We start from the raw sequence: 19,127 nt of genomic DNA on the forward strand, positions 1-19,127 counted from the left end.
ATCCTAGTAAGAGCTTGTCTGGAGCCACTGGTGCCTAGACAATCTTCTTATGAATCCAAAGTCTCAATTCAGTAAGAGGGAGAAGGACATGAAACTACCACTTCTCCACTTAGGAATCTACCATTGTTCCCAGCTAGCTGCATCTCAGGCATCCAATACAGTGACTGGCATGAGTAAGAACCCAAATATTTGTCAATGGATAGATAAGTAGGTAAAAGAACACAGCATAAATTAATACTGTTTAGGAGCAACTTACAGAGATTTGGGTGATAGGGTTTTTGAATTTTTATTCTCCTTTTTCCAGACCCCAGAATAGGAGTCCTTGTGAACTATACAGAAAGAATAAGCTATACTCAAAATCTGTTCAGTGCACAGCTTCTCCTGATTTTGGATTAAGCTGTCACCTTGAATCTCTCCTCCCTTAAAGTTCCCCTGAAAGGTTCTTCTTTCCCCCATATTAATATATCAATATAAGCCTAGATACACACACGCTCAAATCCTCAAACAGGTTCATAGCAGAAATGACCTTTTATAAATTAATGGAGTCATTCTTTGAATAATGTACTTAAAAAGCCAATATAAAATTTGGCAGAGCAAGAGAGAAAATTTAGAATCAACATGGCATTTAGTGTGGCAATTAGAATCACTCAAACAAAACTGAAAACAGATCTATTTAACTTATTTGATGATTTCCTTAAATGTGTGTATATTTATCTTTTAAACAATTTTTTCTACACTGTTATATCCTGAAGGCTAGAGCTGTATCATACGAGTGGCACCTAGGCATTCTCAGATTTAACATTCAGAACTTCAACTATTTGAAAATTTCCCCTAAGGACTAAATAATATAGTCCTTGAGTTATAACTTTACAAGGAGTAAATGTGAAAGTCTCTGCTACGATGTTGCGTGATCTTACACTAACCAACCCATCTCAAAGTAGCTATGTGCTTCTGTTTTGTTTATTAAGAAAACATGGTAATTCATCAGCAAGACTCTTCTGAAGTACTGTAACTTGACTTCACCTTGCCTTACAGTTTTCTTTTATCCTCATTATGCAAGTAATACTATGTTTCCCCGAAAATAAGACCTAGGTGGACAATTAGCTCTAATGCGCCTTTTGGAGCAAAAGTTATAGTAAAATAAGACTGAGTCTTATATAACATAACATAATTCATCATAAACTGTTCAGTTTTTAAAATTCTGCTAAGTTTTAGCCTTGCTCATAATAACAGAATACAGTGTTTTGCTTTCTTCCACTGCAGATTTGAATAGCTTACTAAATAACTTTTGAGGGTTTGTCATTTAGTAAGCTATTCAAATCTGCAGTGGAAGAAAGCAAAACACTGTATTCTGTTGTTATTATGAGCAAGGCTAAAACTTAGCAGAATTTTAAAAACTGAACGGTTTATAACTTATGACATTTTCCCCATGAATGTGAAGAGACTACTATAGTCTTTCATATCCCTCAGTAATGTACTAGCACGTAGGTCTTGTACACAATAAGCAATCAGTGTCTATTGAATTACTCTTAGAAGTAATAATTTAAGATTTTAATTCTTAAAATCCTAAAAAAACAGGTTATGGAAAATGTCCTTTTTAGAAATTCATATTAAAATATTTAGGGATGAAATGACATGCCAGGATTTGCTCCAACAAAGGGGGAAAAGCAAACATGGCGACACCGAAGTAACTGATAAATATGGGTGAAAGGTATATGGGGGTTTGTTTTACTGTTCTCTCAACAAGAGTGTTTTTGAAATTTTCTTAATTAAGAAAACTAACTGGTTATACAGTTACCCTTTCAACACCATGTGTTGAACTATGTGGGTCCACTTATATGTGGATTTTTTTTCAATAAACATAGAGTCGGCCCTCTGTATTCCTGGGCTTCACATTCGCAGACCAAACAAACCAGGAATCCATAATACTGTTTTCGATCTGCAGTTGAGATCCTGCAGATGCAGAGGGCTAACTGTATGCATTGTTTTACACCACTTTATATATGGGACTAGAGCATCCATGAATTTAATATCCCCGAGGGTCCTAGAACCAATCTCCCTTGGATACCAAGGAACAATTGTAGTTAGGTTTTGGGGAAGTCAAAATTACACACAGATTTTGGACTGTGCAGAGGTCACACACTCCTAACATGCACATTGTTCAAGAGTAACCGTATATCAAAATAACACAGCAAAGGATCTAATTATGTCAGTAGGTCAAGACCTCAGTTCTATGCCAAGAAAATACAAAAGAAGAGGAATACAATTAAATATGAAAAGGTCTTGGCTTCTAGAAAACTACAATTAAAAACGCAAACATCTATATTTAAATTATGCTATAACTGAAATTTCTATCTCGAAACTTTAATGCTGCTTATACAGATTAAGCTAAAGTAACAAAGATTATAAAGTCATAGAATCACATAACTTTAGAACTGAAATTTTTATTTTTTTATTTTATTAGTTTCAGGTGTATAAAACAACATAATGATTAGACATTTACACTCCTCATAAAGTGATAACCCCAACAAGTCACCTACCCATCTGACGCCATACATAGCTATTACAATACTGTTGACTATATTCCCTATGCTGTACTTTACATCCTATGACTATCACATATATTTAATTACAGTTGACATTCAGTATTATTTTATATTAATTTCAGGTGTACAGAGCAATGGTAAGCATTTATATAATTTATGAAGTGATCCCACAAATAAATCTAGTACCATGTGACACTATACATTGTTTTTACATTATTGACTACATTCTCCATACTGTATTTCATATCTCCATGACTATTTTGTGACTACCAATTTGTACTTTCTAATTCCTTCACCTTTCTCACCCAGCCCGCCAGTTCCCCTCCCATCTAGCAACCATCAGTTTGTTCTCTGTTTCTATTTATCTTGTTGGGTCATTTATTCTGTTCTTTAGATTCCACATATAAGTGAGATCATATAGGTATTTGTCTTTCTCAGTTGGATTTATTTCACTTAGTATAATGTCCTCTAGGTCCATCCATGCTGTTGCAAATGGTAAGATTTCATTCTTTTTATAGCAGAATAATACTCCATTGTATAAATGTACCATAATTTCTTTATCCACTCAGCTATTCCAGTTGTTTCCAGGTCTTGACTATCGTGAATAGTGCTGCAGTAAACATAAGGGTGCATGTATTTTTTCAAATTAGCGTTTTGGATTTCTTTGGATAAATACCCAGGATTAGGACTGCTGGGTCATAAGGTAGATCTATTTTTAATTTTTTGAGGAACCTCCATACTGTTTTCCATAGTGGCTGCACCAATTTGCAATCCCACCAACCGTGCACCGGGGTTCCCTTTTCTCCACATCCTCGCCAACACCCGTTGTGTGCTTGAAAAGAAATTTTAAAGAGTCATAAAATTTAACTGTCTTGCTCAAAATCCCAAAGCTACTCAGTATAAACATTTTTCAATGGAAAACAGGTCTTCTCATATTTGTTAACCCATACTTCTAAGAACAAGTAAAATATATTGCTTTCATCTTTGTTAGGTTTGGATTACTTCATTTACCTTAGCATATACCTTCGTGGGTAACACATCACGTCTACAAGATATATTTGGGTTAACATATTTATAATTACACTAGAATTATGATCTGTACCTTAAATTTCCTTGCTTTCATAGACTTTAGATTTTGATTTTAACTGTACTTAATGTCAACTTTTTTATATTCAGGTTTGTATAAAAAGCATATACTATTTTATAAAAAAATTCCTTTTTGTGTCAAATCATGCTCAATTTTGTCACTGCAAAACAATTTTCTCTCTACTCTTAATTCTGCAATTTGTCACCCCTGAAAAGAACTTAATTTATTTTAATGTGGAAAGAAAATAGAATATAAAAATTGTTGGGACACACTGAGCAGCAGGTAACAGTTTTAAGTGCTCACTGCACTGCTTTGCCATAGCAACTAGCTCAACTATGAGCTTACAAATTTTTTTATGTGGAAAACTAATTTAGTACATGAAGACCATTTTGGCATTACAGTAAATATTTACTAAAAGGAAGATTTTCCTGTATTTTGGATTACCAAAATAATAGGGGCCACTTTATTAACTAGCAAAATTGCTTTTTATAGTATCTTCCCAAATATGCTGCCTTCAATTAAGCTATGCATCTTGTACCCCAACCCCATCAGACAACACTGTCCTCCTCATTTACACTGTGCTCCATGTTTCCAGGTTCAGCTGTTCCATGCTAAAGTGAAAGGTGCTAAGCTGAATTTTTTTCCCCAGGTACCTTCAGTTATGTATATCCTCCCAAAACTATTGCTTTTTGAAATTTTGCACTATACTACACTTCAAAATCTAGCAGATATCTAAAAACAAGCCTCTTCTTCTACTGTTTATTCATTTAATGAACAATTACAGAGAACCACAGCTTATATACATTCTTCTGGGCTTAACAATAGGGTTCTAACAATAAAAGCTACAGTCCTCCCTCATAAAACTCAGTGTAGTGGAGCTCAGAAAGGTAACAATTATAACGCAACACAATGTATTAATAAGCACAGTGCAGAAAGTAAGTACAACATTACTTGGGCAGACCTCTACTTCATTCTATATGGAGAGGAAAGAGCCTCACACGGGAAGAAAACTAAGTAAGCAAATTGAAATAGTCAGGAAGCTACCTCAGACAAGCTACCCAGAATAAGAACCCTGATTAGGTACAACCCGTAGGGATTGCCTAGACTAAATACAAATTATACCTGAAAACCAAGGCAACACATTTGGAGAGTACAACTTGAGAAAGCGGAACCAGTCTCTTGGCCAAACAGTCTGTTCTCTACAGAACAGTCCCCCTCACTAGCAATGAAGTGATCTTACTAGCCAGATCACTACCCAGCTTAAACTCTTTCAGATGTTATCTGTTATTCCGGACCTTTTGAGGTCAATTAGAAAAAAATTCATAATCTTTCAATAAAATATTTAGAGGTAAAATCGTGAAACGTTTTTATAGCACAGTTTTCATAATCAAATTTAACTGTGTTAAACCACTTACATCATAAAACAGTTTTCTATCAGCAGCCAGACGTTTAGAGGCCAGAGTCTTGGTAACATGATAGAAGGTAAGTAATGCTCTGTGCTGTCGAAGATCATCTTGGACTTTCACAGATTCTATTAGAGTGGGAATCAGCTCAGGCCACTGTCTGGGACAGTCCAGTCGAGCAACTTTTGCAATGAGCACGGCAATCTGAGTTGCAATCTAGAGGGGAAAATTTAATCAGAAGAAAACACATAACCAAAGCAATGGATAAGGAATGCATTCATACCACAGTTGCAAAGTACCTTTTTGGTTAATTATACATTTGAACAAAGTGTATAAAATTTCACTATACAATTGCTTAAGACAGTCGTTATCAAAGTGTGGTCTATGGATCTCTGGGGGAGCTCAAAACCCTTTCAGGGGTCTGTGAGTTCCTCCCTTTCCCAATAACTTATCATTTTTCTTCATGTAACTTCTAAAAAATATATCAGAACAGAGTAAACAAAGAAGCAAATATGAAAACCTAAATGTCTTTTTTTAAATAGCCAGACACTAAAGAGATATGCAAAAATGAAGAACAATGCAACTCTTCTCATTAAATTATTGTTGAATAGCTACTATTTGTTATTTAAAATTCTATTTATGTTAACAAGTAATGGTATTATTTTTAATTAATATCTTAAAATTTTTCAGTTTTAATTTCTACTATAGTAAATATCAACAGATATAATCCTTTAGAGCTTTATTTTGGCAGTATAAGGAATTTCTAAGATCACAAAGTTTGAGAACCACTGACCTAAGAGTAGAAACAAACATCAAATATTAATTATTTAAATAATGATGTCTCCTCAGTTCAGTGTTTCCCAAATCCTGGTTGACTGAACCTCTAAGTAACGGTTTACTACCTCTCAATCACCAAAACCATTCCTAACCACCCACTGCTCCAGTGAGTTACTCCGTTCCTCTCCATCTTCTCTGATCTCCATAAGGAACTATAAAGCAGAAAACTGAGATCATTTAAGTAGGTTGAGATAAAACTGCTTTGGATAAACCACCAAATGCAATGTGCTTTAGTATTCAAATTAAAAGAATCAAATATGATAAATAGAAGTAACTTGTAAAAATTTAAGAACCTTTGTATCCGTAAGTAAAACTTATTCTCAGAAGGAAAAAAAATCTCACTACACAGGAGTGAAAAAAATAAAACTATATAGTTTACTGTCTATCCCCCACAGAGAAGTAAGAATTGAAAATGTGATAGATGAAAGAAATAGACAAAAACCTAAAATCATCCTGTAACTTTTTTAAAAAGCAGGGAAGGATCATCTAACTCATTTAAATTAATTTCTATGCAGTAAGACTACATATATGCAGATGTGATTTCAATATTGGCTCTAAAATTTTAAAAATATACAAATATATCTTCAAATGACTTGAGTTTTAAATAATTAGTAGCCAAATCCAACCAAAATTCTAAACAGCTAGAACTGGATCTCCAAATTAAAAAAAAAAAAAGAAAGAAAGAAAAGAAAAAAGAAAAATGTGTATAATCATCACAAATGGATGTTATACAATAAGATTTTATTTTTAATGCCAAGAAACAAAATGAGTTTGGAAAAGAAGCAAAACCTAAGGAACAGAAGGAATAGATGGCATCAATTTTCTCACTAACCTGGTTTATTGGTTCATTGAAGTTGGTGATCAGCCCTGCACGCAATGTAGATTTCTCCTCCTCTGAGAGAGCACTGTAAAAATACGAAATTTATTATGCAAGAGAAGGCTGTCTAACAATGAATGAAGGTAAGCATTACTGTTTTACAATTTTAACAATGCAAAGCCTTTCAAACAGGTCTCCCTGATTGTTTTGGTATATAAATAAAATTATTTCCATTACTTGTACGTTTGCACATCAAGTTATTCAAAAGCATAAATCCCTTCACAATTAAATAGGAAACACAAAATAGTAAGCCAAAAGAAAGAAGACAAGTCCACAGTAACGAATGTGATATTTTGATGTTTGCTTTTATCGATGTGAAAATAGTTACCTACAAAAAATTAATGATTGGCTAAACAAAATCTGTAATGAGTAAATATTATTCTTCCACTGACTTCTATAAAATCTGAGTGAAAGGAATCCCTATGGAGAAAGGGATCAGGAAACAGAATATTTGGAATGGAAAACTCATTAGAAATCAAGTCGTTTAAAATCTTCCATTTTATGTATCTGAAAAGGAGAAACACAATACTGATTATTTTCACTACAAATGAGGAAGGAAACTAGACAGCAAAAGGACAGGGATGGAGAATACTCACTGCATACATTTTGATTTTGTAACTATATGAATGTATTGTTTATTTAAAAATTAAATTTAAAGCACTATTTTAAAGTTTTCCATTCTGGCAGATGAATCGTCCCAATAAGATCATCTATAAAAGTTGTACATAATTTTTTAAAAGTTTTAAGGCAACTGTTGAGGTGAATTGTGTTCCCACAAAAAGATATGTCAAAGTGGCCAACCCCAAGAACCTGTGACTGTGACCTTCTTTGGAGACTGGGGCTTTGCAGATGTAATCAAGTTAAAATGAGGTCATACTGGATTAGAGTGGGCCCTAATCCAATGACTGGTGGATTAGGGAAATTTGGACAGCGACTCAGAGGAGACAAGTGAAAAGAAGTCTATGTGATGATGGAGGCAACATCGGAGTGATGCAGCTGCAAGCCAAGGAACACCAAGGATCGCAGACCACAACCAGAAGCTAAAAAGGGACAGGATTCTTCCTTAAAGTCTTCAGAGTGAGCACAACTCTGCCAAGCACCTTCATTTTAGACTTCTAGCCTCATGAACCGGGAGAAAACACACTTCCGTTGTTTTATGCTACCCAGTTTGCGGTACTTTGATACAGCAGCCGTACAGCAGCTAAAAACAACGAAGGCAGCCAGCACTTAAGAGATGGGGTTAGATAGAGTGGAAAAGAACTCTGATGAACCAGCACATTTGCCCATGAGGTATTTGCCCACAAGAAATCAAGCTGAAAGTAACAGCTAAGAGACTACAGTGCTAAGGAGAGGTCTCACAGTGCTGGAAAGACAAAAACGGATGTTGAGGGCCCACCCAGAAGGCAATGGTTTGGTGAACACCCAAGGCTTGCAGTCGAAGCCCCAGACAGGCTAAAACCTGGGATTAAGAGTAAACCAGCACTAGACCACCCTCAATTAGATCATGATTGAATTCATAACCTATTTGCTTGCCTGGAGAAAATGAAATTCTCTCTGGAGAAAGAACAGAATTCACAGCCTCTCCGATTTTCCCTATGCGATGTTCAGCATTCAATCAGAATGTATCAGGCAGAATATGAAACAGGACAAAATGACTGTAATCAAAACACAAATAGAAACAGGAGATACAAACATTGCAATTACCCAAATCACAATTTAAAATATTTATGATGATTACGTTCAAGAAAAATAGGTGAAAAAATGGAGAATTTCAGACAACTGTAATTTGATTTTTAAAAAATGCCAAAGGGAAAGTCTAGAACTGGTAAACATAGCAAGTGAGATAAAAGTAACTGAAAGTTCAGTGGAAAAAAATCCAGATTGAAGCATAATGAGAAAAAAAGAACTTCTGTTTTTGAGAGAGTTCATTGACAATGCACTAAAAAATACTCATGGCAGTTCTTCATGCAGAAGACAAATGGATTCAAATGGAAGCCTGGCAACACTGAAAGGAATGAAGAACACTAAAAAAGTAAATTTAAATGAATACTGCTGGCAAAATAATATAAAATAGTATATTGTAGAGTTTAAAATATGTGTAGAATTAAAGTACTCAACAAAAGCATAAAAAACAGGAAGGCATAAACGAAGTTAAAGATTTTGCATTATATGGAAAAAGTAAGTATCCTAATAATCTTGCAGCGAGAAAAATTAACAAAAAATGTCTAAAAAATTAAAAGGAAGGCAAGAAAAAAGGGGGTAGGATAAAGATCAGACAGAAACAAAGAGAAAACAAATGGTGGATGATAGACTTACCCTCAACTTTATCAGTAATTATATTAAATGCAAATGGACATAATACTGAAAGTAAAGACATTTATCAGATTGAATTAAAAAACACAACTATTTGCTGCTTGTAAGAGAAACATTATAAATGAAACACAAAGAAATAGTGAAAGAAAAAGAAAAAGATATACCATGCAACCATAAGGTGACGGGTGGCTCTATTAAAATCAGACAAACTGGAGTTTAGCCAAAACACATTAGTAGAAATAAAGAGAAACATTTTACAATTAGGACAAGGTCAATTCTACAGGAATATAATAACCCTCAACTTATATGATCCTAATAATAGAGCTTCAATATATAGAAAGCAAAAAAAGAATGAAAAGAAATAGGCATGTCCATAATCACATTTGGAGATTCACACACCTCTCTCAGTAAATGATGGAAAAAACAGCACAAAATCAATAAGGATATAAAAGATTTGAATAGTACAATTAAAAATTTTGACCTAATTGACATATATAAAATATCACAATCCACAATGGTAAACACACATTCCTTTCAAATGCACACAAAACATTTATTAAAATACCATATGCTGGGATCATAAAAGACAGCACATTTCAAGAGATGAAATCAGTAACAACAATAGCTAAAAAGCCCCACATGTTTGAAAATTACATGATATACTTCTAATTAATACATGGGTCTAAAAAGAAACCACAGGAGAAATTTTAAAATATTTTTAACTGAATACTAATGAAGACACAACATATTAAGGCTTGTGAAACTGGACTAAAGCCATGATTACAAGAAAAGCCTTAATGTTTTAAATATATATTTAAGAAGAAAAACTGAAAATCAATTATCTAAGCTTTCATCTCAATAAGCCAGAAAAGGAACAGCAAATTAAAATCCAAAAAAGTAACAGAAAATATATCAAGGCTTATAAAGTACAACAACTAAAGCAAGAACAGACAAATAGGCCAACAGAACAAAACAGAATCCAAAACAGATCCATACATATAAAGTACCTGATTTATAACAAAGGAAGCATGGTGTTGTCTCTACTTCACATATGAACCTTACACAGAAATCACTTCCAGCTAGATCATACACCTACATGTGAAAACTAAACAAAGCTTCTAGTAGAAAACAGATTATTTTTATTACCTTGGATTGAACAAAAATTCTATAAATAGGCCTCAAAAGAACTATAAGAAAAGTTAGTTAAATTGAACTTCATTAAAATTAAGAACTTCTCTTCATCAAAACACCAGTAAGAAAGTGAAAAGGCAAGTCATTAAGTGGGAGAAGATATTTTCAATATGTACATTCAACAAAGAACTTACGTATATCCAAAATATGTACGAGGTCCCACAAATCAATAAGATAATGCAATTTTTTTTAATGTGCAAACAGCAGCAGGCTCTCCCTTCCCAGGAGAAGATATCCAAAGGACTAATAAGTATATGAAAAAGGTACTCATTTGTCATCAGGAAAATGCAAAAATTACCAAGCACACCAGCATGACTAAAATGAAAAGATAGATTAGACCAGATGCTGATGAGAATGTGGAGTAAATGCCAACACTCATATGCTACTGATGAGAGCGTAAATTGGTACAACCTATTTGGAAAAATAATTCATGGCATCTATTAAAGTTGAACTGAACATACATCTGAACATAAATGACAATAAAATGCACACTTATTTGCAAGAAGACGTGCAAAAGAGTTTTCAAGGAAGCATCATTTTAATAGTTAATAACTAGAAACAACCTTAATGCCCATCAACAGCAGAACAAATAGATAATCGTGGTATATCCCCAAAATGGAATGCTATATTTCTACATAAAAGAGTGAGCTACTGCTCCATGAAAATACATTGATAAATCTCACAATGATAATACTGAATAAAAGCCAGACACGAAAGAGAACATACTCTATGATTTCCATTTGTATGAAGCTCAGAAACAGGGAAAACTAATCTATGGTGACAGATATCAGAGCTGATACTTACTTGCGGGAAGGAAGTGGGATAGGTGATGGTGAGGGGGCTGGAGAGAGACTTCTGGGGGGCTAGCAATATTCTAGCTGGTTCCAAGTGGTAGTAACATAGTAACATGGTAGTGGGTGTGTTCACAATAAAAACATTCAGATTGTATCCATCAGTTGTGCATTTTATAAGTATGTAACATATTACACTTCAACAAAAGTTTTTAAACCTTAATAGTGACTTGCTCAAGGTTAGTACACAAATGAGAAAACAAGATTAAGGAAAACATTTGGGTGAAAAGAGTCAAAGACCAATGAAAGTCTATGCTTTCCCATTATAAATGATCTCTAATCCTTTCATAACTCTGCTGTATTTTCCAATTTGAGTAGCTCTCTTCTATCATCAAACACCTGAAATGTTTTCTCCTATAATGTTTTGTCAAGCTTGAAATTCAAGTTTTCTTCTATGCCAAGGAGCCAGGTTCAATAGTTTTCATCATTTGAATTACTGTAGTATGATTATAATTAGCTACCAAATTAGAGAGAGGAACCGACCATATAAAAAAATACATACATATTACAGAAAACAAGTCATTAACATGCAGAAAACTTTCGCAATTCTCCAATAGTTAACATTCCACCTTTAATTTTATGTACATGCTATCATTAGATGAATTCACACTATATCCCAAGCAGAAGTTGGATAATATCTAATTAATTAGGACCCAGTTAAAGGTACATTGTATATAATAATGATACACAAGCTTAAATTAATCCTATTGCCAGGAAAATAGTGTAAGAGTAGGAGCTATATAAAATGAACCTTAGGTAAGAATACAAACAAGCAGACTTTTCAGTGTCAAGTTGAAACATGAGTTTGATTACTAATCTTTGCTCCCTTGCTCCCAATTTAAGTACATTCTTAACACCCTTGTTCCCTAAGTACATTCATCTCCTTTACAGCTTGTATCTCAATATACACTAAAAGAGATAGCTTGGGATTTAACTAACTAATACCACATAATGACTTCAGTAACTTTTTAAGTTTAAACTAAATTTCAGTTTCTAATTCCTTATGTGAAAGTAAAATCTGAAATATTTAATCATAATTTACTGTACCTTCCAGTCATTATAAATGACTTTTTATAGTCATTTATAACCATATGCTTCACGTAACCAGTAAAAAATGAATTTTAGGAAACATCTAAAATTTAATTGGACATAGCAGCAGAAGCTTGTGTTGCTGCACTGTTTCCAAATACTTCATTTCTCTCAAAATTATGAATAATTTTAAAATAAGAGGAGGGTTTACTGCAGTATCTTAAGTGCAGCCGTAAACTATTCTACTTGCTTCCAATATTATTCAAGGGCATATTTTATATGCACTTTGAAGTACTCAAATAAGTTTTTTTATTTTGTTTTGTTAACAGCCCTATGAATATAAGAATGTAAAGAGCTATAGTGCCATCTACTGGAGAACAAAGACTATGTTACTTCTTCAGCAAGCTTCACTATTTGCTATCAAAGGAATCCCCAGAGTTGTATCTGCATTGCCTTTCCGTCAATTACTTAACATATAATTAAGAGAAATCTGTTCACTTAACCACCTACAGAGTTACAACTGAATCTGATGAGATCACAAAGGTATACTATCCCCTTCCCACCACAAAGGAAATTATGCAGAAGACTGAAATTTCCAGCTAGCTCAGAAATGACCTGGGATTTCTTTTTCAATAAGTTTTTTCCAAAATCCTAACTGCACACTTCTTTAAAAAAAAAAGAAAAAGAAAAAAATAAGAAAGACTTTTTCGACATGACTCATTCAGTCAGCATTTGTTTTGTGCCCATAAAATTAGAGATCTTAGAAAATAGGCCAACCAGAAATCCATACCTTCCCTCTCCCGAATAAAAACTCATGGACAAAAGCGGTAATATGGATATTGATTTGTAATTAACTATGTAGAACACTTTTCCACTTTAATAGTTAAGACACTTTATTTTCTTTTACGTATGAAACACTTCACCAATTCCCATATCATCCTAGCACAATGACCATGCTAATCCTCTCTGTATTGTTCCAATTTTAGTGTATGTGCTGCTGAAGTAAAGAGAAACACATTCTTTTACATAAAGAATGTACAGGTAGTGATAAGAACAGATGGAAGAACTGACTCCCAGTGATGAGCTCACGATGTGATATATAGATGATGTATTATAGAAATGTACACTTGAAACCTATGTAATTTTACAACTGTTACCCCAATAAATATAATTAAAATAAAATAAAATAAAAATTTAAAAAGGTACATTCTAGTACCTCCCTGAATTTGGGAAGGATTACACTGGGAGAAGGAGAACGATGGAACTTACTGAGGTGCTACTCGTCTCCAGTAACGATCAATTCCATTTTTAAAATATAGCACAGCAAGCCACCTTACATTTATATCCAGAGCATGGTTTGTGAAAATATTCTGTAAATAGAAAACAAAGTATTAGAATGAACATGTAATAAGTTAAAAGTATAATTAACATACCTACATTAAAATATAGATAGATTTTTAAATATATGTTTCATTTAAATGTTATCACTCCATACATTATGTTATTTTCTAAATATTGATAGCTCTACAACTCATATAAGAAAGCATACCTGCTCAGGAGAATGTTAATTGTTTATGCTGAGTAATGGATATGTGAAGGAGATTCATTACACTATTCTACTTTGAAGTTGAAATTGAGAATTTCCCTACTAAGCGTAAAACAAAATAAACCTAATTATATATCACAATTACACACACACAAAGTTAAACACCTTCTAAATTAAAATTGAAAAAATAGACCCACCAAAGCATAGATTCAAAGATTCTAAGGAGTAAAGCCCCTGGGTTATTAATCATGTATGATATAGACTACTTCAAAGTATTCTCTTTATCAAAACAAGTATGCTTACAAATAAGTTTTACAGCAGAACACTTTTAAGTTACATAAAGGCAGATGTGATGTGAATAATTTCAACTCAAAATTAACCATTACTCAAAAAATTTACTCACTGTGTTAATCCAAATACAGGTAGTCAGTAGTGGAAGACTGTAAAAATAACTGTGCAAGCTAAACCATGTAACAAGATCTTAATAATCGAGGAGAAAATAACAACTATTCTCTGTGACCTTTAATTTTTTATCAAAAAGTTTATTTAAATTATTATCAAAAGTTTATAACTGAGTTATAAATGTACATGCAAATAACAAGACCAGTAAAATTAATATTTCCACTGTAATTTAAAACATCACAAACATTAAGAATTAAAGTGTGTTATTTCTTTGTAAAAAAACTTATCTAGAATAGTGGAGGCATAGGACAAATGCAGGAATATGTTAAGGAATATGTTAACTGACTAGAATTGCACTCCACCTCAGCCCAAACACAGCTCAAATCCCTAGAACTGACCTCTTAAATACAACCTTGGGTTGGAAAAGCTCAAAACCAAAAATTACACTGTGGAAGTGTAATTTTAGGAAATTACATAATAATAGGAAATATTATTATTTCCTACATATATAAATATTTCCATAATAATAGGAAAATATTATGTTAAGTACTGAAAACACGTATGCATACCATAATTTCCAATTTTTACAAAATCATGTGCACACACACAAAGATTACAAAAATAGTTGGGTAATGCCCATTTATTCCTTAATATCCATGACAACTGAGTCAGGGTCCCTCATTTTGAATCTCCTTTGCAAAAGAAAGAATGGACTTCTCTCACCACATTAATCACATTCGATGTTAACACTTTACATGTCTACCTTCCACACTAGATTGTATCATGTCTTATACCTAGAGTTTAGCAGTCCAGCATAATAGAACCTTCGTAAGTATCTATTGAGCAAATGAGTGAGTGAGTGAATGGAAGTAATGTGGGAAAGCTGCAGAAGTTGGTGTATCTAAGCCTATCTCAGCTACACATAGAGAACCAAGAAAAGTTCAAGCTGCAGGCGTCAATCCAAGGAGGAGTATTCCATACATGTTCTGAATGATAGGACTGGAACGCAAACCTAAGATCAGGTATACAAATTTAGGAATCTCTAATCTACAATGAACAGCTAAGGCTAAAACAGACTAAGTGTGCCAAGATAGTGAGTGAGTACAGGGGAAAAGGAAGAATTAAGTCAAACTCAGCAGTTCTTAATCTATTATATATAATCTATTCCATCTAAAAGAAATTTTACTATCCCTCTAAGAAAAAAAGTGTAACTAGTAAAAATAGAAACAAGAGGTTCAGGCACTTAATAATTCATATGTTACACAAAAAGTCAACAGTTAATCAAGAAAGCCTATTGGTATTTTTAAGGTGCAACAGAAACTAAAAGATGAAATTCCATTTGGCATGAAAAAACATAAGGATAATATAGAGTATATTCATTTAAATAAGCATATAAAGAGTAAAGACACTCAGATTTTCTAAAGATTTATACTGTGCCCAACATTTCCAAACATGATTATCTACACAAAAATAAGATTTGAACATCTTTAAAAAAAATCAATCTTTTTCTTACGTTTTTGTTACTGAGCCCAAAACAGCCAATTTTCATGTTACTTTCAGAGTACCAAGTACGACTTCTGGACATTTTATTTCCCTCACAGTCATGACTAATATCTTCTTAAATTTAACAAACAACTCAAATATTTTAGTCATAAAGTCAAAATATGCATGCCCATTTTCTATTTTACAAGATACGGTAAACAGTGTTGCTCTGAATTTGTGACCCAGTCACAAACAGTTTTTGATCCAATTGATAGCCTCATGGGCCCTTACCAAAAACTGTATCTCAAATACTAATCAGAGTTCTGAAATTTTCAGAAGAATAAGGACGGCCCTTAACACAAAAAGATATTTTTTCATTCTGGCATCGAGAAAACAATTTTGATTAACTAACCAAAAGCTTCAGTTTAAACTAGAAAGGTTTAGTTAAAGCATACATATATTGTTAATTAAATTATTATACAATTTCTCATAACACCCAGGAAAAGTGCAGATACACCAAGAAAATAAAAATTTTCATTTGGAAAAGAAGGCAATGTTTCCAAGCGAAACACACCGCGCAAGGCAGACGTGCCTCTGCGGCTGCAGCGGGGAGACCTGAACAACTCCGATGACACCAGTGAACTGGGCAAGGATGAAAACAAAGCACGCAAGTCCTACCTACAGTCTTAGGTCAGCAGTCGCAGGCTACCACAGACAATCAGCACGACGTAGCCTTCTGAGCAGATACAGCCAACACCCTGTCGGTTATTTACCACCTATAACAAACGCCCTCAAAGAGCCATGCCCTGAATTAGGAAACGGCAGTGCAATGGCAGCCAAATACTTGGATCCGTTTCTCTAGGTAAACCACCAATTCAAGTAGGTTTTTAAAACAATGAATACAGCAATGGTATCTCATGTCATTAAAAATAATGGTGAACTATTTAGAACTTACCAGCAACACTGAATAGAAACCTGGCTGTGTCTCCCATTGTTTCAACTGCTCCTCAGCTGGTTTTAACACAGTGGTATCCTGACTCGTGGCCTGCGTTAAGACCTGGAGAACAACAGTGCTGGCACTATTGAGATCCATGGAAACCTGGCGACGAGAAAGTAACATACGGAAATGTACATCACACATAAAAAATTAACAGAAACATAATTGGAGAAAAGGCTTCGATGTTCTGATTACTCTGATACTTCATTCACCGACTCCTTCATGTTTCAGCTGGATTTCTGTCCATGTACCACCCACTCGTACTTAAAATCCCCGTAATTCAATTCAAGCCGGCTAAAATAAAAATAAAATTTTTTTACAAAACAGCCATTATCTGAGCATGTTACATGCCACGCACTGTATTAGGTTGGTGCAAAAGTAATTTTGGTTTTTGCAATTATTTTTAACCTTTTAAACTGCAATTAGTTTTGCACCAACCTAGGAGGGGGGACTAAGGGAAGGGGGAAGGGAACAGGTGGAAGAACGGAGGGAAAGGAAAAAAAAAAGAAAGAAGAGCTATTGGGGAACAGAATAGTCCCAGTGTGTCCAAGTAAAATCCCACAGACTACTTGCTAAGTACAATAAAGAAACAAACCTTCAATCAAGAAAGCAAATTTAGTATCATGACTGCACACCTTAACCTTAGGTGCCTCCTGATGTGATACAATAAAAAGTATGCCACCTCACCTGACACACCAAAAATGATCAGCCTTAATCTAATGAAGACTCTAGACCCAACTTCCAGTTTAAAAGAAATAAATAGTCTCCTCTTTTCCACAGCACTTCTCGAATGGTGGCAAGAAGAGCTCCACAGATCCTCTCCTCAGTGAAACTACCATGACCAGTAAAAATTATAAAAAGCAACTTTTTAAAGTCTCTGAAAAGTGTGGGTAAGAACATAGGGCGAATGGAGAAACCTTTATGCAAGAAATACTACTAAACCTTGGTAAGAACAGCAAGAATCTGTGGCGTTGGAGCCATGAACTCACGCGGGCCCCACAGTGTGACAGCTCTACTCCAGGCAGATATAGCCAGGAACATGGGGCTTCTTCTCACCCCTGCTCCTAATTGAGGGCTACAGGCTCACCCCAAGAGGGGTAAGCAGCCAGCATTGCTCATCCAGCTCAGCTACGTGTTGCAGCTGCATTCCAGACAAGCATAGCTGAGATGTCTAGGGCTCTGTTCTTCCACCAAAGCACCATTCAAGATGCAGACGCTCTACATCAAGCATGAGGCCAGGAATATGGGCCTATTCATGGCTACCGAGCCTGCTCAGAGGGTAGAGGTTCCACACCAGTTAAAATAACAACTGGATATTTCAATACTCTACCTTAATAGGTAGAACAAAAAGTAGGTAGAAAATAATAATAATAATAGGTAGAACTAGGAAGAAGACCAACCAGGAAATAAGTCTTGAACGACATTATATACAAATTAGACCTAACAGACATTTACAGAACATTCCACACAACAACAGCCGAATGCATACACTCTTCTTGAGTATACATGCAGTGTACATGGAACATTCTCCAGGACAGACCATATGCTGGGCCACAAAATAACCCTCAACAAATTTAAAAGGACTGAAATCACGCAAATATGTTCTCTGATCACAATCAAAAACAGAAATAGGAAATTCACTCACATTTTCAGATTTCAAAACTTGCTACGCAGCTACAATAATCAAGACAGGGTTGGTGACTGGCTTAAGGATAGATATATATGTCAATGAAACAGATTTGTAAGTCCAGAAAGAAACCTTTACATCTAAGGTCACCTGATTTTCAACAGGGGCACCAGGACAATTCAATGGAGAAAGAAAGCACAGTCGTTTCAACAAATGGTGTTGGAAGAACTGGATATCCACATGAAACGAGTAAAAAGAAATGAAATCCTTTTTCATATATGCTATAACGTAAATGAACCTTGAAAACATGCTAAGTGAAAGAAGGCAGTCACAAAAGACCATGGTTGTATGATTCCATTTTTATGAAATGTACAGAATTTATAAAAACATAAAGTACAAAAGTGTCTGCCTAGAACTAGGGGATCAAGGGAAAATGTGGAGTTACTGCTGATGGGAACGTGGTTTCTATTTGGGATGACGAAAATGGGATGATGAAAAGTGGTAGTTGCATAATAACTCTGTGATACTAAAAACAGAATTGTATACTTTCGGTAAATGAATTGTATGGTCTGTGCATTATATCTTAATAAAGCTCTTACCTTTTTAAGTGCTTTGACTACGTAAATGCCAAAGTTGGCAAGAGACAAGGAAAAGTGACTGAAGAAATGAAAAACATGGCTAGAGTATCAACCTCAGTAACTGATGTTAATTCAGAGCAAGGAAGAGCATTTGTTAAAGAAATTAGAGCAAGATTAAAGATAAGACTTGGGACATAAGCCAAGAAGGTTCCAAAGATTCCAGTCCCTTTCAAATCCAAATACAGTACAGTTTGGATTCATTTCAGTTTCTCAACAGAGGTCATGTGGGTGTTGGGACATTATAGGTTGTTCAACATCCTTGCATACTATATGTAAATAACACTTCCTAGGAATTGTTTTG

The 19,127-nt window shown here is 34.3% G+C and overlaps 1 protein-coding gene across 3 annotated transcripts in view; it reads right to left on the reverse strand.

The window, feature by feature from the left end:
- IPO11 (importin 11) overlaps positions 1-19,127 on the reverse strand; it is a 150,889-nt gene that overhangs the window by 122,138 nt on the left and 9,624 nt on the right. For all 3 annotated transcript variants that reach the window (XM_081054102.1, XM_081054101.1, XM_081054103.1), the window contains exons 2-5: positions 16,520-16,663; positions 13,404-13,504; positions 6,706-6,778; positions 5,049-5,252 (exon numbers count right to left, since the gene is read on the reverse strand). In XM_081054102.1, the coding sequence (XP_080910228.1) occupies positions 5,049-5,252; positions 6,706-6,778; positions 13,404-13,504; positions 16,520-16,657 (516 nt within the window). In that variant the 5' untranslated portion in view covers positions 16,658-16,663. The remainder of the gene's footprint in view (positions 1-5,048; positions 5,253-6,705; positions 6,779-13,403; positions 13,505-16,519; positions 16,664-19,127) is intronic.

Source organism: Rhinolophus hipposideros, assembly GCF_964194185.1.
Source record: "Rhinolophus hipposideros genome assembly, chromosome: 7".
Lineage (NCBI taxonomy): Eukaryota > Metazoa > Chordata > Mammalia > Chiroptera > Rhinolophidae > Rhinolophus > Rhinolophus hipposideros.